The sequence below is a fragment of the Ambystoma mexicanum genome, chromosome 6q (genome assembly GCF_040938575.1).
Source record: "Ambystoma mexicanum isolate Mex_15411 chromosome 6q, UKY_AmexF1_1, whole genome shotgun sequence".
Taxonomy (NCBI): domain Eukaryota; kingdom Metazoa; phylum Chordata; class Amphibia; order Caudata; family Ambystomatidae; genus Ambystoma; species Ambystoma mexicanum.
In genome coordinates this window covers 1,107,696,240-1,107,718,921 of record NC_090937.1, presented here as the reverse complement: position 1 = coordinate 1,107,718,921, position 22,682 = coordinate 1,107,696,240, and the positions used below count along the sequence as shown (strand labels likewise).

The 22,682-nt window shown below is 46.5% G+C and overlaps 1 protein-coding gene across 7 annotated transcripts in view; it reads left to right on the top strand.

The window, feature by feature from the left end:
• The window catches only part of DCUN1D4 (defective in cullin neddylation 1 domain containing 4), a 960,807-nt gene that overhangs the window by 413,426 nt on the left and 524,699 nt on the right, over positions 1-22,682 (top strand). For all 7 annotated transcript variants that reach the window (XM_069631680.1, XM_069631678.1, XM_069631679.1 and 4 more), the window contains one exon: positions 11,988-12,058. In XM_069631680.1, the coding sequence (XP_069487781.1) occupies positions 11,988-12,058 (71 nt within the window). The remainder of the gene's footprint in view (positions 1-11,987; positions 12,059-22,682) is intronic.

Below are 22,682 nucleotides of genomic sequence, written 5' to 3'. Positions count from 1 at the left end.
CAGCTGTCGAAGAGGAGGGACGAGTCTGCCTTGGATATAAGAAAGTTCTTATTTTATTAGGTAAAGGAGACAGCCCCTGGGATTGCTGGTACTTCCCTCCAACCACCCACTCTCTCACATCTCGCTTCTAGAATACCCAACACATTCTGATGTAAGCACAGTGAAAGCAGTGAAGACTGGAAGCAAGACAGGGGAGGGAATGCATCAAAGCGGGTTAAATGAGCACACCAAGCCAAGTACCGGCGAAGTACCGCTTGACCACAATCTCTGCTTCCTGCCAAGTGGAATTGTGTCAATTACTCAAGCCTACGAACGTTTGGGTTTAAATGGTGAAGATTTGGCAGTAAACTTCTGCAGATTGCCAAACCACGCCCATTTGGGTGGAATTCTACAAATTTGGCCAGCGCGCACACCATCACGCGCACCGAGCCAAGTATTGGCGAAGTACTGCTTGACCGCTTTGCTGTTTTGTCGCAGCGTTGCGGCCAAACAGTGCTTCCTGCTGTCCCTCTAGCATTGTTGATTTGCCTTTGACTTATCATCAGCTAACGGCCGTGAACAGTGCTTCTGCAGTTTGACAGCAATCGTTACTCACCGCCACCCTAATCTTTGAAGTTAACCAGCCTTGCTTGTTGGCAGGCAAAGTGATGCAGTGCGTGCTAATGACTCTGAAGTCCGACATGCCGAATTTAAGCTCACTGTCGCTGCATGGAAAGATTCATGGGCTGCAGCTCTCCGATACGTCCCAACAATACCCTGGAAACGGCGTATGTTTTCTACTCCGCTCACTCAGAAAATCATTCAGCTACGTAAATGTTCAATGAAAATGACAGAAAAGGCTGATATTCGCCTGTTTTGCAAAGATTCCATCGAGAGCGTTAAGAAAGTAAATGAATCCATGGTGGCAAAAACGCAATCCTCACTTGCCCCCGAAACTACGTCACCGGTCCATGTTATTGTAGATAAGGGTATTTCTGCTGAACCAGATGTTTCTGTGATTGTAGTTGAAGTGGAACCATCTGATCTGGTATTAAATACTACTGACAGATCACTTACTGAAAGTGTCATGTTGGGCAATGTATTCACAGCTCCTGTACAAGATAACACTGTTCAAACACAGGATAAAACCTCCGATCAGGCTGTTTTAAAATTTGGGAACACTACTTCCGGTCAGTTCTCACACACAACAATACAAAATGTGTCTACCTCGCCTGATTTATTCACGAACATTAGTCATTTGCACTCAGAGCTTGAGGTGTCTTATTCTGCCCCAACTCCACGTAATCCGAGGAATAACATAACAGGATTGAGAAAACCTAGTGTTGTAAGTCCAACAAATTATTTGTTGGAAATCACGCTAAATTCAATGAACTTGGCAATACAGTCCATGGCTAAATGTGCCGTCGATGCTAGGGGTGTCACGGTATTAATTTTATGACTGTACAATAACCTTCTTGCCAAATGACGGTTAATCATGGTTATCGCGGTATAGCAGGTGGAGTTAACTAATCTTAACAAATATTTTCTAAAAGGTCATAAATTGTCAGATTTATCATCACAAACAAAACCAGGCACCCAGGGCCAGATTTGGGCTTTTCAACATGCTTTCCACTGAAATGCCACCCCTTGCTTCCACCAAACACAAACGCACGTGTGGAGAGGAGGAGGTGGGGGTGAGCCCTGCTGCCACTGGCAAAGCAAACTGAATAGCTTTTCTTAAGTGGTCATTTAGGCTTTTAGCTCCTCCACTGGCTACTGGTGAAGATGAACATGTTGCCATCTTGATAACCTGCATGCCACAGATCAATGGAGTCTGATGGTAGTATATGCTTGTGCGCATACACATGCACATGCACACGCACTCTCTCTTTACGTTACGCCTTTAGTTTACTTCCGGGCCAAAAGGTGTTCAGTAATCACGGACATGTTACCCTTTGGTATGGCAGCAGGGAATACCCACAGAGATGAGTACATTTTGCAGTGTGACTTATTATATGTAAATTCAATGATAGAACCAGGGAAATCCCCCATTGTTATATGTTTAGAAAACCTTATCCATTATAAATATATAAACCCCAAAGCCGCCAACCCAAAGTCTTGGGAGGATAGCTCAGCGGCAACGTGCGTGCATTGTAAGCAAGACGACACGAAGCAACACAGGTTCGATCCCCGGGTCCGCGCTTAGAAACCTCTGGGTGTTTAAGCATGTTATAAATACGCAACTAAGACAAAAACAATTACGCAACTAAATAAACAAAAACAATTTCTTTAACAGCGCCTCGACGCCCGCGGGCTGGGTGAGCGCTTTAAAAAAAAATGTAAACAACAAAAAAAGCAAACCCTTTTCCTTCTTGGCACTGTATTTATTCTTCCTATTGCTAACATACTGATTTTGTGTCAGGCACGTGTTGTTTATGGAATGGCATTAAAAACTGCTCAAACTGAAACTACTTGGCAGATGGCACATCCAACAGTGCAAGACCAAGACTGCGCAGCACTTGCTTATTGCAGCCTTTCCAAATCAGATTGAAAAGCACACTTAACGGTATGAACGGTATACCGCTATAAACAATGTGACGGTTATTATTGTTCGATTAATTGGTTCACGGTATCTTTAACGGTATACCGTAATACCGTTACATCCCTAGTCGATGCATATATGAGCGCCCAGCCACAACAGAAACACTTGACACACTGTGAAATCAAAACAGAAACTCAGTCACAGCCTATATTTCCTATGGATGAACTGGTTAAGACCATGGTTTTACCTCAAGTCCATAAAGATTCTTGTCATTGTCAAAGCAATGTACTAGTTCAATTAAAAACCACAAATAATCCTTCATCAACTCAACACCAGGTTGACGTATCTTGATTGGTCTCTTTACCATCAGTGTAACGCTCACCTGATTCTCGCAGAGGCGCCGGTCTTGACTGGGCGACTACCGTATCTTCAAAGGTGATGTGTAGCACCCGGTTGGCTCTTTGGGCTGGACCTCTGTGCACTGTATGCCTGACGTGTAGAGTAAGATGTCTGCAGATAGAAAATATGGGGTTAATGAACTGGGGTTATTGGGGTGTCCCTATCTCTTTCCTCTTCTCCTCTCCTGTAGACCCCCAAAGGTTAACGCTCTCACCATAGGTAAGTGAATGCCGAGCTCTCCATCTGCCTCGGGGCAGGGTGCTGTAACCAGTTTCTTCACTGGATAGGTAGCGCAGGCCTCTTGACTTCAGAGGACTGCTGTCCGTCGTTTACTGCACGAACGGTAAGTTTCGAGTCATTCAAATGTCTTTAAAGTCTTTAGTTATGATGTCTCTTGTTTTGCAGGGTTCCGGCGATGGCGGATGACGGGCTGAAGTGGGTTGAAGATGGAGCCCGTGTGATGAATAGAAGCGCCTCGAAGCACGTAAGTAAGCGCTTGTTGCCTGCTTCACTATGCGCTCTTTGCAGGTACGAGTTCGGAGCGGCTGCAGGGTGCCGGAATACCCACTGGATTAGATGTGGAAAGGAGTAATGGCACGTGAGTATTAAAGTTCCCCAATGTCTTTAAACGCACCTTGTTTTGTCTTTCAGATGCGGGATGCAGCGCCGAAGGCCTCCGGAGCGTGCGAAGAGTTGGTAAACTTTTGTCTTTCAGATGCCGGAATGCAGTGTGAAGACCTCCGGAGCGCACGAAGAGTAGGTAAGCCTTTGCCTTTCAGATGCCGGAATGCTAACCTGTTCTTTCTTGTCTTTATAGGTGTTGCTGAAGACTGGATTCAGGATGGTAAGCCTTTGCCTTTCAGATGCCGGAATGCTAACCTGTTCTTTCTTGTCTTTATAGGTGTTGCTGAAGACTGGATTCAGGATGGTAAGCCTTTTTCCTTAGGCCCAGGACCGGATGCAGAAGACACGATGAGCGTTCTGCTGCAGAGGTTGCAGAATAACGCAAAGCAAGATTCATCCACCGGGTGTGGTTTAAATAGCCTCCTGTAGTGCTTAGGTGTCTCCTTCCACAGCCACGCCTAAGTAAGAAAAGAGTTCCTGGTAAGAAAAGAGTTCCTGCCTTCCAGAAGAGTTCCAGTGTTCTGAATCTAGGGAGTGGCTCCAGCCCCACCCAACAGGAAAAGTAGTTCCAAACAGAAGAGGATCAGAGGCTCAACTGGCAGGCAAGTAAGCAGCATGGTCTGCTGAAGGTAAGTCCACCCAAGCATTATGAGCCCGGCGCTTCCAGCGCTGGGACTGGGCATATTTATGAGCCTGGTGCCACTGGCGCCAGGACTGGGTCCAAAAGGTCCCAATTGGGACTGGTTGGCACTCGGAACCTGGGTTATGGATCTGCTTCCAAGGGAGTTGGGAAAACCCTGACCTTTTGGAAGCAGAGATCATGACAATCAGAAGGAGTTGGGGCTCTTAAAGAATCTTGTCGTTGTAAAAATAATCCACCAGCTCAATTAAACACCATACATAACTCTCTATCAACTGAACCTCAGGTTGACGATCCACGACTGGCCTCTTCACCATCACAAGGAGTTAGGGACTTGAACATAAAAGCTGGAAGTGCAGATAACATAGCTGCATTAGCACCTGAAATTTATCGTTTAATTCAGACAGCGCTCCTAAAGGCAACTGTAGTAAAACCATCCATGGCTTCATCTAATGGTAATACTAGGCCTGAACCCTCAAACCTGAAAAAACATTTGAAAGTGAACATCAAACGGCCAGCATCATATTCATTAACTATAGCTTGCCGACCAACACCAAGTGTTCAGTATGATCTAAACTGCAAGTCCATTTTAACCATTTTTTCAGAAATTCCTGAATTGGAAGACATCAACTCTGTTGATATACAACTGGTTGAATTTGATGATGTACACACCATATCTTCAGTAAAACTATGGATGAATTCTAGAGTAGTACTGAACACAATATGGCTTGTAAAAAGCAACTCTATGATCTAGGATTCATTATTGATGTTAATTCATCGTGTCTCCCAGCCCCAACCGTTACGCCTTTGACAACTACAACTGTTAATAGGCAATGTCCCACAAACAAATTGGAATCAAATGTAAGAGAAGTTAAAATGATGTGTAAGTGTCACATAGACCAGGATATGCATTAACTAGGCCACCCCATAAAGTGAACCCCAATGTGTCTTGTTAGTTGGAACAAAAGAGGGTTTCCATCATCTTATCAATGACCCCAACATGGGCACTGAGAATGTCGATATAATTATGTTGCAAGAAACGTGGCTTACTGAAATGCCAAATCTGGGATAATTATGATCTATATTTCAATCCTGCTCTAAAAGCGAGACTGAGAAGGCCAACTTCAGGCTTACTTACTGCTAATAAACAGAATCACTTTTTAAATCTGAACCTTGACTTTCTCCCAACCCATTTTTGCAAGCAGTAAAACTCAAGGCTGGTGGATCTTCGTATGCCTTAATTAACATGTATTGGAACCTGGCAGGTATATCCGATCAGTCTTTTATGAAAGATCTGAATTGCTTAATTGATTTGATATGTATTGATAAAACAACATTGTATGTGATTATAGCAGGGGATCTTAATTTGCATTGTCTAGAACCATCAAAAGACACATTTTGTTGAGACTCAAAACCTCCCAATGTTAAATGGTATATGTATAGATGACATCCCTCTACACCCCACATGGCATAGAGGTACATCCAGAGCAATAATTGATTGTCTGTTAGTGAGGCTTTTATTACAGAAATTACTAAGTTTCGAATCAATCCAACCACTTTAAGTGATCATGATATCTTATTCACGGATTGGAATATTACAGAAACTATAGAAGACCTACCATCCAAATACCCAGCAAACATGGTTACAATTAATACATGGTCTAACAGACTGTGGTGGTCTGAAACATCTTTGAAACGATTTAATCAATTCTATACAATGGAAATACACAAAGCCAATGACGGGTCAGGTAAAGAAATTTTATATCATGATTTGATGCAGATGTTCCAGGTTAGACCAACTTGCATGTCACACTTGCATGTATTTAGCAAAGAAATTCAAACTGGCAAGAAATTATTTCGATCTATTAAGAGACATATTTTAAAATTGCCCTCAGGAATTAGAAATGAACAACTAATTAAACTGAAGACCAAACATAAGAACTGGATGCGAACTCAGAAAGCAGTCCTATATCAAGATGATGGCTCAACAATGCTGAAAATCATAGCTGGGAAAAATACTGCCCAAATTTGGGCTATTATTAATCAGACGACAACAGTGCATCAAATTGCATTACAATCTAATAGCCTTTCAGAACAAGCGTGGATCACGCATTTTTCAAATCTATACAAGGCACCACAAAACTCAAATTCTAGGACGGCAAACTTGGGAAATGACAGCTTCTTTCTCAAATATGACAAAGAAGATATATCCTTTTATATAAATAAGGCAAGCAGTTTGAGGGCTCCGGGACCTGATGGTCTATCGAATTACATACTAAAACATCCCGAAATTTGGACTAACATATTATGGAATATGTTTAACAATATCAACCAAACTCCAATTATCCCATCGTCCTCAGAGATCTTAACATCTGGGCCACTAATCAATGAAAGAGACCCATTCCAAGCAGGTTTTGTTTCTGGCATGGGTACCTCCCCAAATATCAGCCTAAATATGATAAGATCTAACTGTGCCACCCGGAATCAACCGGTGTATTTGGCGTTTATTGATTTCCGGGTTGCGTTTGACTCTGTTGATCGTATCCTTTTGTATAAGAAACTGACACAATATGAATGTCCATCCTCATGCTTTCTATAATCAAGCATCTGCACACTAATACTACTCTGCAAGTTAGATTAACAGAAGGATTACTCTCTTCTCTAATTTCTACAGGACGAGGGCTCAAACAGGGTTGTATCTTGGCTTCATTTCTATTTATCAGTTTATTTTGGATCTGGGTGATTCATTTGCCACTATAACAGCTGATGCACCAGAAATGGGCACACAATCGATAGCTTGGATGTTATATGCGGACGACTTAGTCCTGTTGTCAACACCTAGCGGGCTACAGAATCTATTAGATAAATTATCTGCTTATTCTTCAGTAAATAATCTTGTCACCTACCTGACACATACGAAAATTGTTGGTAAAAAATATAAATGGTACCTGCAGAATGTGGAGTTAATGAATGTACCTGAATACAAATATCTAGCCATAACAATTTATAACAAATTGTCTGAAACTGCATATATAACATCATTGAATTGTAAGTTGTAAACATTGAAATCACAGGAGACCATATTAATGTCTAAGTATGGCAAATTCTCATATCAGCATGTTATGACCTTTTATCAAGTGAAAGCGGTTCCAATTCTATTGTATGGTGCCGAAACTAAACTGGTGATTACGTCAAATCTTGGGATCTATATGAATCCCGATTCTGGAAATCAGTGTTAAAACTACCAAACTGCACCCCCTTACCTATAATTAGATATGAACTTGGTCTTCTTTCACTACATGTACAATTGATATGGAAAATGTGCAGTTTTGTTTTTTCGGAAATGCCTATTGGGTCTTGAGAACAACAACATTCTAAGTGCTGTTGCACATTATCTTGTAGTTTCTACCCATTCCTTTCCTTGTATATGGATGCCTTATCTGATGCCTCTATAACTTTAGATGTCTTATTAACAAATCCAAATCGTGCCAAGCTGAAACTGTATCAAAATGATTGGATCTGTACCAGGTCGAAATGTTGTACTTACAAGGACTTTAATAGCCAAATGTTTGGTTATAAAATTTTTTGAGTCATGTCGGATTATTTAGTAAAATTTCCATCACCTTACATAAGAAGACAATATTTGCGATTCAGGTTCAATCTATTACGAACAACTGAAATAATGGCTAGGAGAGGTTTGATTCTTAATGAACTGAATCATTGCCGATTTTGCCATAATAAGCAATGTCAAGAGACACTAAAGCATGTAATAGTGGTTTGTCCGGCTCTGGATTTGATGAAGCAAACTCATTTTAGTAAATTGTTACAGATATCTACACCAATGAATGATGATGAAATCTGGTATATGATTTTCACGAGCAGAAAATTGGGAATAAGAGTTGCAATAGTACATTGTATGCCATTCTTTCAGCTGATGAAAGTTTTTGAATAGTATCTGAATGATGGCTTGATATAAGACGCTATATAATTGGAACATAAGTCAGATGAAATTACGATGCTTTTAATTTTGCATAAAATATATTGTATGAATTTAAATTGAAAGCAAATTGATATGATCTGATTAGCTAATTGACTTTTAAAATGTATTGTTTAATTTGACCTATTACCTAATTGTAAATTATTGTTGATTGGATTTCATTTTACAGAATTTTACTTTTGTATTTGAAAGGTTGATTTAATCAGCCAACCCAAAAAAATAATAATAAATAATTAAAATAAATGAGCAGGGGTTGAAAAGGGAAAGGGCAAAACAAATGCTTCTGCTTCCCTTGAACAAACTAGCAAAATGCAGACATTGAAAAAGAGCATGCAGTATTTGCTGAAATTAATAGTATTACAATGAAGAATGTTTACGCCTCACCACCACTACCCTCATTTCACATTTCTCACATGGTGACTAAAGGAGGAGTATACTCTTGAATTCAAATGAATGAAATGGACACATGCTGTGATAAAGCGAGGCACTGTGGAAAATGAATGGCACAAGTCTGAATTGGAGGGTGAATTTGAACCATACAAAAGGATGAATTATGCAAGGGTTAAGTAGCATAGATTGGTGATACCAGAAAGGCTGCAGGAGAACGTTGAGACTGTTGGACGTAAGGGAAACACCTAGGTGTGGCTAAGGCCAGAGCCCTCATCCAAGAGTGCTTTTGAAAGCAGCATGTGCATAGATAGTGACAATGTTTTTATCCCAAAAATGTACCCCAGTACTCTTTCCAAGTCGTCAGAAATATCCTGGGATGAAGTATCATCAGCACTGGACCTAATAGGCCTACTCAACATTAAGGGGGTCTCGCAAATCTCATTTGAAAATAAATTAACCAGCATAACCTCAGTACTTTTAAGTGTGCGTTTTGCATGAGAATACTTGCATAAGACATACCAGGAGCTAAATAACATTTCTCAAGCCAATGTTTTGAAGAGTGGTTTTCCGGCAAGCGCCACAATGATACTGGGACCTATTTGAAGTCCCAAGAAATAAGATTTGTTTAGCTGACAATGGATCCTGTCACATAAGAATGTCCTTTTATCAACCCAAGGTGAACTTGTATGTAGTGCAAACTGTACTCTGAGTGCCAATTAGGTAGCAGTCAGCACTGGGGGAGATTGATCCGAGCAGTGATTAACATGTATTTCAGTATCTAATTACACCCTACTCCACCGCAAATGTTTCCCCCTTCAAAGTTTGTATGCAGCGTTAACCCACAACTCGCCTATCCACGAATTTCTGGATGTCCAGTTGTGCCAGGTGGATGGCAAATACGACGATTAGATTACAATTTCATGACACATGAGATCTGTTCTGCCATGGTAGACTTATACCTCCATTCTAATAAGAGGGCGAAATTTGGCAGAAGCCCCGCCCCGGGTCACTACCTCACTGGCAGGATGGGTGAGCTAACTGGAAACAGCTAAAATAAGAGGTTTGTGGAAAAAGCATTAATCCAATCTGCACATCAACCTCCTGTAGTTGAAGGCTGTCCACTTTCCCGTGCTATTGTTACTCTGCTTATTCGAGGGAAGGTTGTCAAGAATCTGAACATGCAATGTGAACACAATGTTTTACTGTGCTTCCAAGATACCAGCCTGCTGACTTCTCTCAGCAGACAACCGATCTCGCAACACATGTGGGAGTTGGACTGCAACAACCTTCAAGTCGTTTTGGAATTGACCACACTGCAAACACCTTTTTGCAGCAGCTCCGAATTGCAAATGGATGCTAATGCATTCAGGAATCCACAAGAAAGGGCAGTGGGAGAGGCGTTCTCTCGCGATAAGTCAGTTTCTGTACACCTTTCCCGCTGCTGCCTTTAGTTCAGATGGTGATATGAAAGCTGAACAGTGAGACTACACCATTGATCTTGATCGCCCTTACGTGGCTGGAGAGGCCTTGTTACTTTGAGCTTCTCAACTTCTCCTTTCGCTGGCACATTAGTTTGCACCCACACGTCTCGCTCCTGTCAAACTGGAGCCTGGTTCATCACCACGTTCCAGGTTCTCTCAAGTTGGCAACGTGGTTTTTGAGCAGCAGGAGTGCAAACATTTGTCTGTCTTAAGGGTGAAGAGACATCTTGAGCCCAGCAAGAGCCTCTTCCACCAAGATGGCATATGGAAGTAAGTGAGAAGGATTTTCTAGGGGTCCAAGCTTGTATCCTTTCACTGTAAAACCGAGAATTGTTTTCTTCTCTTCTTTCTCTTGTGGTTGGTGGCCTTCAGCTTTCGTCAATGATAGTTCCTTTGTCTGCATTATCCCAGTATAGGTTGTAAAAGAACCATCATTATTTAGGGAGAACATTGTTCAGCATTTAATGAAAGGCCTATTAAGGAAATTTGCTCTGGTAAGAAAACAAGCACCTGCGTGGGAAATGAGCATAGTCCTTTCACTAATCTATGAAGTTTGTCTACTATCTCTTCCCCCAGCAGTCAGTGAAGTGTAGGCTCAACTCATCAATCCAGTCTTCTTTAAAGGACAATGTTGTATTGAGAAATAACCCAAATTAACATTTAAGATGATTTTGATTTCCATTTGAATGAGTCCATACAATTGCCATTGTTGTTCAGTACCACCTCGCGTACATAGCAGGAGGACCCTTCTACTTTCAAAGAAGTGAGTCTTAAAGAAGAATGTAGCAACTTTTTGCAGCTTTCAGTGCATTGAGAGGGAACGTTGGCAAATAGAAAGAAAATAATTGAGTGCGTATGTCTTTTAGGATTTCGGATTACTCTTCGTATTAGATTAGACGTGCTTAGGTTTGCTTAGTTTTTTTGTATTTCTGTACTTTTGCTTTGATATAATAAATATAAGGATTAGATAGGCAAACAGAAGAAAAGGATTTCTATGTGTAATTGGTCATGTGTGTCGTTAAAGATGACTACTCAGGCGACATGAACACTTTTCCTGTTCTAAAATGCCAAATTAAGATTTTAATGTAAGTACATAACTCTTAAAACTATTGCTCCTGTAGTATAATGTATTTCAAGGGAGGAGCAAGCATTTCAAACCAGCATCGCTAGATGAATTTGCAGCTGCAGCAAGTATTGCTACCTCCTGAACCTTTCTTACAGTAGTACAGTACACACTACAAGGTGGAAGACCGCAACCACAGCTAGGCTAGTGCACCCACCACTGTAGGATATATTCCAAGCCGCCCCATGGAGATCTGGCTAGATGTTCACCTGTCACTTCTGCCTTGATTTGGATGCCAAGAAGGTGAGGATTGGCCAAGCAGTGTGGAAGCCCCTTCTGATGAAACATCAGGCCTCTTCCCTTCTAGATGTGATTGCACTGCTTAACAGTATGTATGCTAAGCATGCGAGTCTGTAAGCAATTCCATACTGGAGAAGAATGGATTACTTACCTGTAAATATGTTTCTCCAGTAAGGCAATCCTTATAGACTTGCTTGCATTCCATCCATCAACTCTTTGATAAGGTTTTTATTTTTAGTGTCCTTAAACATGCCATTTCATAATCTGATAGTTGGAGGCTCCTGTCTCCTAGAAGACCACCCTCATTGACTGCTGTGTGGGGCTTCCTAATGAAAAATGTAATTTGTTTCGTATTGCTTCTATGTAGACCGTCGGATCCCTTGTCCGATGCCGGGTTTCATTCAAAGAATGTGAGTCTATAAGGACATCCATATTGGAGAGCCACATTTACAGGTAGGTAACCCATTCTTAGTTAAGTTGGATGGTTTGTGATTTTTCTCTGTGGCACTAATTATTAAATGGTGCAGTCCTTTGTAGTATTGGCGTTTGTGAGATATTATTTTCTGCTGCAGGTACAGATGATGTGGTCGGCCCGGAAGGAATGGAAAAGTTTTGTGAAGACATTGGAGTGGAGCCAGAAAATGTAAGTGTTGTGAATATGGGCAAAGCCTCTTCTCCCTTTTAAAGTGAAGGGTCTTGTTCTGTTAACATTTCTTTCTCTGGTGTAAAGCCATCTGTTGATATTACATATCCAGGAATCTGGATGATTTCATAAACAGCTAAGGAACCAAGGCCAGGCCCTGTCAGCCAGTTATAGCCCTCTTAGCATCCCCTTCTTACCTTACAGGTGAACTGACGTGCAGCACATTGTTTGTGGGCTTTGTGTGTGAGACTGCATTGCATATTTCCCACTAAATTGCCAGAAAGAATGTCTTAGTTCAACTGGTGTCCAAGATCCCGGGAATGGTGCAGGGGATATTTTAAGAATTCACTAAGTATTAAAGTATAAAAGGGACATACCACATTGGTCACAAGTAGGGGGACAATGTCACCTAAGCTACAGTGGTCTGTAGCTGCCTATACAATAGAAACCGAAAACATGCATCAGTACTGGGTAATAGAAATTGTTTTGAATAAGGGGTTTACTGGTCCATAAGGGACATCAGGTAGCTCAGAGGTTGCCATTGGTATAAAATCCAGCAGGGTACTGTTAACGGGTAAACTGGCGATTAATGGGACTTCCACAGACCAGATAGCAACCAAACTCTTCACCCTTATCTGACATGGTAGAGACACCAACCAAGGATTCATTTTTTTTAAGCATATGGCGCAGATGCAACAGCATCAAAGTAGGCATAAATGAATTTCAATAACAGCACTGGAAAACTGTTAATATGTTATGGACACATGCTAACTAGTTCACACCCATACTCTGAAGCATAGGGAAATAACTTGGGACAGGTACAAATGACTTTAACCTGACTTGAGGCCTCAGGTAGGATGCAGGTCAGTTGTAAAAGCCTGGACAGGAACAAGTTAAGGACATATGGTCACTGCATAACCAGTGTATACATGAATTAATAATTACTCCACAAAACAATGAGTTCTAGGCAAAGAAAACCTCTGGTAGATACAGCGAGTTCGAGAAAGAGAGAGGGGCTGCAGGCAGCACATCAGATATGTGAATTCTGTATATCAACAAAGGAATTCTATAGTAAAAAATAGTCTGACAGGAACAAAGGGAAAAGGACACAAACGAGATAAACAGGGCAAACACAAAAAGTAAGCAATTGGGCTGCAAGGGCAGCGTGTGGTAACAAGTGAAGCTAGTGTTCATGGTAGAAGCAGTTTGTCAGGTTTCTCGGTGGTATCGCATTGTTGCAGGTTGGAAGAAGCAACTTCCTCCTTCCCCCAAACCTCCTGATGCGCACAGCCTTTGGGTTTAAAAAATGCAGTTTGTGCAGCATAGAAATTCCTCTAGGTGACACTGCCTCCAGTGTGCCCAGGCCCCGGTCATCTAATCAAGAAGTGTATCATTGCACACATTTTCAGTTGTGACCTTCAAAACAAGACCTTCCACTCTAGGACACCCCCTTTGAAGTTCAGGGCTTCTGTTACATAGAAGCAACATGCAAGTGTACTCCATCTCCATCTTCATTTTTTGAGGGTTAGGGGATGGAGTGTCAAATGTGAATAATCTGTTCTTTCCAGGCTGACCTCCAGCAGGCTGTGGGAAGGGCTCACACATAGCGTGCTGACAACTCAAGTAACTCTTCTGGGGGTTCATGCCGTACTGTCAAGGCTAAACACCAGACTTTGTTCCAATGTGAAATGTGATGTGCCAAAATCTAACAGTGTTCATAGTGTTCATAGTGCTTATATGTGAATATAAAACCTAGATTGACAAGTGAATTTCAGTGTTTGTCACCAGAGCACCACCCTACCTTGCTCCTTCCAATCTACTGAAGGTGTGTGAGTGGTGCAATGCCATCCTAGTCTGCCAGTCGATCCGACCAAGACGGATGCCTTTCCTGTTATTCCTGTGGCCTTGGCTTCAGTTTTGGAAAACTTTGCTGGGCAACTGCTCCCTCTTCCGACAGCTTCCACACCTGCTCCTACTCCGGGGCCGGCTTGACATCAATGGAAGTCCGTTGTTGATTTGAATACAGTGTTGCCAGCCTGATCTGGGCCCATTTGTAAGTCCTTCCTCTCTTTCACAGCATCCATGTTCATAACGCTGCAACGCCAACTTGTCCCAGTACCTGATTACTTGGGTTCATGTAGCTCTTCTTAGTCTTGTTCTTTCAGGGACACTCAGGTCTTTTACCTTGCAACGATAAATTGATCTGCAGTCTAGAGAGAGGATGGTAGAAGAGGGGCCAAAGTGTGGGTGTGTGCAACTTTCTTATAATGGCTGTACCCTATTTGTTCGTCCTTGTCCCCAGCTAGGGAGTCCCTCCCCATGAGATCCTCCCACTGTGTACCATCCCCAGGGCGACTATCGGCCTCACCTCACCGGCCTCATGGAAAGGGGCGAAGTGACGCCAACCGAAGGTTCGTCACACTGCACATGCAAGAGATAATGTCAGTTTCATTCTCGTTGCAATCAAGCCATACAGATTTTGTTTCTCCAGCATGAGGTCTGGCATGGATTCACATGCTCATGAATATTCCCCGTCGTCAGGCCGGGAATCCTCGGTATAGAAAAAATCTGTATCGGTTTCGTTTCTGATCTGTCTTTCTTAGTAGTAACCAATCACTGGTCTCTGGGTCATACTGCCCTCAGCCAATGACTGCCTTCTCCCTAAGCCCCGCCTCTGGCAGCCATCCTCAGATTTTTACCGCACGTTCAAGTGTTGGGAGTCCTCATGCTGTAGCTCTCAAGCTTTTGCTGCGTTTTCACGCTTTTTCAGGAGATTTTTCTAATTTTTCGGTTAAATTGAGCCTCAAGCTCCACCGTTTCTACATCCGATCAACGGGGACCCGTTTTGGAGTTTTCTATGCCCCTCAAGGGTGAAGATTGCGTCGAGTTACACTTTTGGAGGATTCCAGAAGTTCCGAGGCCTACCCCGGACATGGCCCAGGAGAAAGGAAGCTCGACGCCCGGGAAGCTGTTCAGGAGCTGCCCTGGATGCCAGCTTCAGAATGTGTTCAAGGAGGACGAGCATTCGTTATGCCTCTACTGTCTCCATGAGGACAAGACGCACGTGGAGAAGGACTGTGCGTTTTGTGGGAACATGTCGGAGCGGACCATGAAGGAACGCCACCTCTGTCTCACCCACTGGCTGGAAGGGAAGAGCCCGTCAGGCGAGAAGAAGAAAAAGAAGTCCGAGCGGTCTTCTAAGTCCTGTGAGGGCGCCCCGGCGACGGGGGCCCAACAAAAGGCCAAGCACCGTGAGTCCGCGGGCACCGGGAGCGCCGAATGGTCGGGTTCCTTGGCTGCCAGGCAGGGCGCATCCTCCCCGGCGCCATCAACCACGAGCCAACGCTCTGGCTCGGGTAAGAGGAAGTCAGAGAACCCGGCGAAGCTTCTGGCGAGGCCCCGGTCGATCTGGAAGATTCCAGCAGAGGGGGAGCGAGGCTCGGACCCTCCCCCCCAAGGTGAAGGCCCCAGGCGTACATAAAGGGACGATGGCCTTAATTCACCCTGCTAAGACCTCGATCGAGGATGTCGCAGCGGCCCTGGCTCAGCCTGTGGAGGCTACGCCAGTGGAGGCGACCTCAGGATCCAGAGTCTCCCTGCCACCGCAGAGGGAGTCATCTTTCAGGCCCATCGAGAAGACCCCCACGAAGTCCCGTTGGAAAAGGAAGGGGAGGGGCAGGTGGCCATCATGGATACCGACACGACCTCTGAAGAAGAGCTCATCGAAGTCGTGGAGGAGGCCCAGCCCATCGGGAGGGATCCCGACGAGGGCGACGGTGCCGCTGACGAGGTTCCTCAAGAGCCCTCGCGCCTGTCGTTTCTGGTGCCGCAAGACACTTCGGTGGCCATTTTGTCAGCGATTCAGTCCTTATGCTCGGAGATAAGGGCAAGGTTGCCCCTCCCCCGACGGAGGTACCTGAGCCAGACCCGACGGGGGAACCGGAGCCAGGACCTTCGGAAAGTCCACCACATAAGAAGTGGAGGACGCATCCTCCGCCACCTCTCCCACCTCTGCGGCCTGCTCTGCCTTCCCCCCGGTCTACTACCCACGGGGATGATACAGGCACGGACACGGCTACGACAGGTACAGATGACGACGGAGGCTACGACGGGACGTGTCCCCTGTCGCCCCCTGCTCAGGCGTCCCCGCCCGACGAGATTGGATCCTTCCAGCCATGATTTCCAGGGCATCCGAGTTCTTCCAGCTCTGCCCCGAAGAGAAGAAGAAGGAAGGGTTCCTTTACCAACGGCGCGAGGCTAAAAGGAAGACGTCCTCGCCGTACCACTTCTTGATGACATTTGGGATGAGGGGCTCGCCCTCCTCAAGAACCCTGCCACGGCGCCTGCAAAGAGGGACCGGTACGAGAAGAAGTACCGGGTCCCCGATGCTGCCCCCTTGTGCCTTCGGGCGCAACCTACCCCGGATTTGGTCGTCTCGGCGGCAAAGAAGAAAGCTGGGGGGGCATCGGCCTCGACATCAACTTCCCCGCTGGACGGCGAGGGCAGGAAGCTGGACATGATAGGACGAAGGGTCATCTCATCCGCAGCGACGACTATCAAGGCGGCCAACGCCCTGGCTATCGTAGCCTGCTACGACAGGGAGTTGTGGTTCAAAATCGCCCCTCTATTGGACTTCCTTCTGGACGCCAAAAGGGCTGAGGCACTTGAAATCTTACAGGAAGGTGAGATTGCTTCGGACCACCCCATCACGGTGGCAACGGACATCGCCGACACTGGTTTCCGTCAGTTGGGCAACAGCGTTTGCCTGAGACAACGAGGATGGCTCAAGGCGACGGATTTCCGCCAGGACGTACAAACCAAAGTTTTGGACATGCCCTTCGACGGGAACAACCTGTTTGGGAAGGCGGTTGATGAGTCCCTTCAGGCTATCAAGACAGACACAGAGACTGCCCGGGCACTGGGAGTGCTCCAACGACGACGGCCGTCCTTTCGGAGCTCCGGAGGCAGACAAGGTGCCTCCAAGGAATCCGGCAGTGGCTCCTCAACTTACCGCCAAGCAGCAAGATCTTCGTCTCAGGAGGCCTACAGGGGACGCGGCAAGTCAGGTGGTGCCCGTTGTCGTTGACAGGGAGGTCAAGGAGGCAAGGCGGCCTCCAAACAAGATTGAACCGACCGTGGGGTCGGGCCCCCGCCGAAGCACCCCGGTGGGAGGTGGGCTGACGAGGTTCGTCAGCGTGTGGGAGTCCATCTCCACCGACCGTTGGGTGCTGGATGCCCTGGCCCAAGGGCACGCTCTCGAGTTCCAGAAGAAGTGCCCTCGCGTTCCACCCGTAGCCAGGAAGGAAAATCCCGTCCCTCAACTACTGTTGGAAGTAAGGGCGATGCTCAAGAAAGGTGCCATCGAGCTCGTACCAAAGATGCTTGGGGCGCCGGAGTTTACTCAAGGTACTTCCTCGTAAAGAAGAAGACAGGAGGATGGCGTCCCATCCTGGACCTGCGACGACTGAACAAGTACATCAAGGCACAGAAGTTCCGGATGGTCACCCTCCAGCACGTGCTGGGACAGCTGGAGGAGGGCGATTTCCTGTCGTCATTGGACTTGGAGAATGCGTACTTCCACATCCCCATTCTAAAGACACCGAATGTTCCTCAGGTTCGTGGTTCAAGGGCGGCACTACCAGTTCAAGGCCCTCCCGTTCGGATTGAAGTCGGCACCCAGGGTGTTCACCAAGTGCCTCGCACCGGTGGCGGCGCGGATGCGCCTGCAGGGGATCCACGTCTACCCCTACCTGGATGACTGGCTCATCCGGGCAAGGACAAGGGAGCTTGCCGTGGAGCACACTGCGAAGACCGTCCAGCTGCTCACGGACCTGGGGTTCTCCATCAACTTTCCAAAATCCCACCTGGTCCCGTCGCAAGTCGCCCTGTTTCTGGGAGCCAAGCTCGACACGGTGGCGCGGCTGGCCTCGCCGTCGGAGGAAAGGACCAGGACCATCCTGGGCAAGGTGCAGCGTCTGCTGGCCACGGACATGGCCAGGGTAAGGTCTATCAAGTCCCTCCTCGGGATGATGTCCTCCTGCATTTATCTGGAGCGCCTTTGCAGGCTTCGGATGCACCCCTTACAAGAGTTCGACGCCCACTGGGTCCAGTCGACGGGCAGCTTCAAGGACAGGATCCCACTCAACGAGACGTTCAGTCAGGCGATCCGGTGGTGGGGTACCCGCTCTCATCTGTCGGCTGGCATGGACTTTCAGACCCCAGCTCACCTGGTGACGGTGATGAAGGATGCCTCCCTGGAAGGTTGGGGAGTGCACTCTGGAGATCTTCACATGAGAGGCCTTTGGCTCCCAGAGGAGAAGTCACTCCACATCAACATCTTGGAGCTCCGCGCAGTGTTCTGGGCCCTCAGGTCTTTTCTTCCGTCCCTCAAGGGCAAGGTGGTGAGGATCCTCACCGACAACACCACCACAATGTTCTACATCGGGAAGCAGGGCGGAACCAGATCCCCTGCACTATCCAAGGAAGCCCAGGATCTCTGGCATTGGGCCGTCGCCCAAGGGATGTTTCTGGTGCCTTTTCATCTTGCAGGAATAAAAAACACCATCGCCGACTCACTCAGCAGAGAGCTGCGCTCGTCCCACGAGTGGGAACTACGCCAGGATCAAGTGGATCGACTCTTTCGAAGATGGGGCGAACCCCAGATCGATCTCTTCGCGACGGCGACGAACTCCAAGTGCCGGAGGTTCGCCAGCAGGTTCCCCCAGCCGAGGAGCATGAGCGATGCTTTCTCGTTCCCCTGGGACGGCCTATTTCTTTATGCGTTCCCTCCGTTGCCGTTGCTGCTCCGGCTCATCAACCAGCTCAAGAGGTCCCGGTGCAGGATGATCCTCGTGGCACCGGCGTGGCCGAGAAAGATCTGGTTCCCGGACCTTCTGGACTTGTCAGTGTCCACACCAGTCAAGCTGCCGACGGACGCGGATCTTCTCTCCAGAGAACGAGGCGCCATTCTTCATCACAACCCAGAGTCGCTGAACTTGCAGGCCTGGCTCCTGCAGCACTAGAGTTTGGAGGGTACGACATCCCAGCCGACTGCAGAAAGGTTCTTACAAAGGCCAGGGCGTCCTCAACTCTCAAGTGCTACGGACATAAATGGAAGAGGTTCTCTGTTTGGTGCCGTGCACAGAAGATTAACCCTCTGCGGATTACAGCCCCTCAAGTATTGCCGTACGTACTGTCATTGGCCAAGGCTGGACTAGCTCACGCTTCCATCAAGATACATCTGGCCGCCATCTCACGATACACCAGGACTACGGGACGGGCGTCCTTGTCGTCTCAGCGGCTGGTGAAGGAATTTATAAAAGGATTGTTCCGATCATTCCCGCCGGTGAAGGCCCCTTCCCCGGCATGGGAGCTCAACGTGGTGCTGACCAGGCTCATGGGGGCCCCATTTGAGCCTATGCATTCCGCACCGTTGAAGTTTCTGTCGTGGAAGACAGCTTTTCTCGTGGCCATCACCTCTGCACGACGAGTGGGAGAAATCCAGGCCCTATCTTGCAAGCCACCATACTTGACTTTTCATGACACGAGGGTGGTGCTGAGGACGCACCCCTCCTTCATGCCCAAGGTGCCGTCGGGCTTCCACCTCAACGAACCCTTGGTGTTGCCAGTTTTCTTCCCGTCGCCTTCGTCGCCGGCTGAGAGGACTCTGCACTCGCTGGACGTAGCTAGAGCGCTGAAGTTCTACGTGGACCGCACGAAGAGTTTTCGGAAGACATCACAGCTGTTTGTAAACTTTGGACCTGTGAATCAAGGGAAGGCTCTCTCAAAGGCTTCCATTTCCAGATAGCTCCCCGGCTGCATCATGCACTGTCACCGGTTGGCAAACCGACCGCTGCCCGGCCGTCCGAGAGCCCACTCGACCAGAGCGATCGCTGCTACCACAGTGTTCCTTTCTGGTGTGCCCCTGCTCAACATCTGCAGGGCTGTGACGTGGAGATCGACACACACCTTCACGAGATTCTACTGCATCGATCGGGACTCCAGGGATGAGTCCAGGGTCGGCCAAGCAGTGCTGCGCAACCTGTTCTCTTAAGGTGAGCCTGGTGAGGAGGTAAGAGATGCTTAATGTTGAGTGTTTTGGTATTGCTTAATGTTGAGCCTGTTGCCACCTCCCGTGGTTGTGCATGTGTATACTGCCATGTATTCTTATATTCATGAGCATGTGAATCCATGCCAGACCCCATGACGGAGAAGGAACAAGTTACTTACCTGATGCGATGCAACAGAAAAAAAGGCTTTATGGAAAGGCCCACTAAAGCAGTAAGGAACAAGTTACTTACCTTAACTGTTGTTCTCCAGCATGGGTCTGGCATGGATTCACATGCGAACCCTCCCGCCTACCCCTCTGCGGCTCTTCACTCAACAAGGCCAAAACATGTCTGGGGTTGCTTGTGTTTCCGTGCTGAGGGGACCTGGCCTAGCAGTTCGGGCTGGGCTGCTACCATTGGTGGCAGTACCAGACTGATTTGCATATGGCTGGACCCCTTTTGCAATGGCGCAAATGGGCTAAAAAACGGTGGTGTGGAAGGTTGCCCAGAGCGTTGCCAGTGGTACAGATTAATTCAAAACCTTCCACCCATCACTTTTGTGGTCACAGTTTGTCTCACTATGTGAGAGAGGGTATGCCCAGACGTGGGTGCCTTGCTCGCTGCGCCATAGGGAACCAAGCTGCACCTCACTGTGGAGGCCCAACAAGGCCAAAACATGTCTGGGGTTGCTTGTGTTTCTGTGCAGAGGGGACCTGGCCTAGCAGTTCGGGCTGGGCTGCTACCATTGGTGGCAGTACCAGACTGATTTGCATATGGCTGGACCCCTTTTGCAATGGCACAGACGGGCTAAAAAACGGTGGTGTGGAAGGTTGCCCAGAGCTTTGCCAGTGGTACAGATTCATTCAAAACCCATCACTTTTGTGGTCACACTCCCTGTGACATTGCTCTTATAGAAAACAGTTTTCCTTTTCTGCTTGAGGTGCAAACAATTACCAACCAATTATGAAGAAGGGACATCAAGGACTTAATATTACTGGAATCTCCATGTTTTCTGTTTTGTGATTTCTTATGGCTTTTTTGGTATAAGCAATCATAATATCTGGTCTAACAATTGTTTTAATCTAGTAATATCCAGCTTGCTGTCTTTCTGCAGACCCTAGAGATCTTGATCAGCCGGTCAAACATTTTACTTTATTTTGCTGCACCCAATATAAGCTACCTGTGTAGCTGCTTATGCTATCCACTCTGATCACACTGCTGTTTCCTTTAAAATTCACCTCCAACAAGTAGGAAATGGAATTGTTTTCTATATTCTCTGGTTTCTGGCACTGATAATGCCTTATGTGCTTTAGTTTGAACTTCAGGTTTTGAATGTCTGCGTCACCTTTCTAAACTAAGAGTTTGTGCTCAATCTAAACAATGTATATTTGGGGTGGCAAGCGTGTACCAGGTCAAAAGTGCTCTTCCATAGATAATACACAAGGCTTCTCAGCTGCAGTGGTATCGGTTCTAGTAACACGAGAGAAAGGCAAGGTACCCAGTAGTTGATTCTCTGCAGAGCATGCTGAAAAGAAGAACCTCTGTACTAAAAGAAAAGAAGTGCAGGAATGAGTGAATCTGTGATCAACAAAATAAACGTAGAAATAGTCCCCTTCTAAGCAAAATCTGAATGTTGTTTTTTGCCGCCACCCAAAAGATTTTGACACACATATATCAGATGCTTGTGAATCTGCTTTGTATCACATGCTTTGTATATAGTCTGACCTCTAGTGGTAACCGCAGAGTATTGCATCTTTTTTTCAAAGGGACGTCGACATGGGTGCGACTGTAACACTATCTCTAACGTGACAAGTAGTGTACCCAAGATCCTTCACGCGTTGAGGTCCTCCAGATTGTTTTTCATCCTTCGTCGACTTTGCGAACCTCTTCGGCTGTTTGTTTTGCTGTTCTGCAAACCTTTGCTGCCTCCAGCTACTCGATGGCCTACAGGCTTCGGCCTTACAGTCGGGAGAGTGGAGACCCATTTTTCTCTAGCCATTTCTCTTCTGAGAATGACTGACTTTTGTTTCTCTTTCCTCCTCCTCGTCTTCCTTTTCTTGTCTGGCTACTTTTCCACGCTATCATGGAGAGAACTCCTTTTAAGTTTTGCCAAGCATGTAAACTCTTTAGGCCCAAGACTCTTAAGAACCGGTGCACCATGTGTTGAGCGGCGTACGCCACGCAGGCTGACAGTCACTCTCCTGCCGTCTCCTTGGATAAGGATTCCTCAAGCAGCCACTGCTCCATTTGGGAGCCCGAAGACGTTACTGTGCAGTCTGCTGACTCCTGTGTGCCCGTCCTAAGCCCTGCTAAGCATCCTGTCGGCAGTGCGATGGGGAATGAACTCCCTAGCGATGAGGGCACACATTCTCTTTCAAAGGCCAAACGCAACCCCTTGGCCTCTTTCAACTGACTCGTCTGAACTTATGGTTCTTTAGTAAAGTGCATGCAATGGATGGGGTTTGCAGAATAACTCAGTCCAAATAATCAAACCAACTCGGGAAGATGGCAAAGGATGCTGTTTAACAATGATCTAAAACAGGGCGGTTACTCCGGACATCAACGGACGTTCGCTC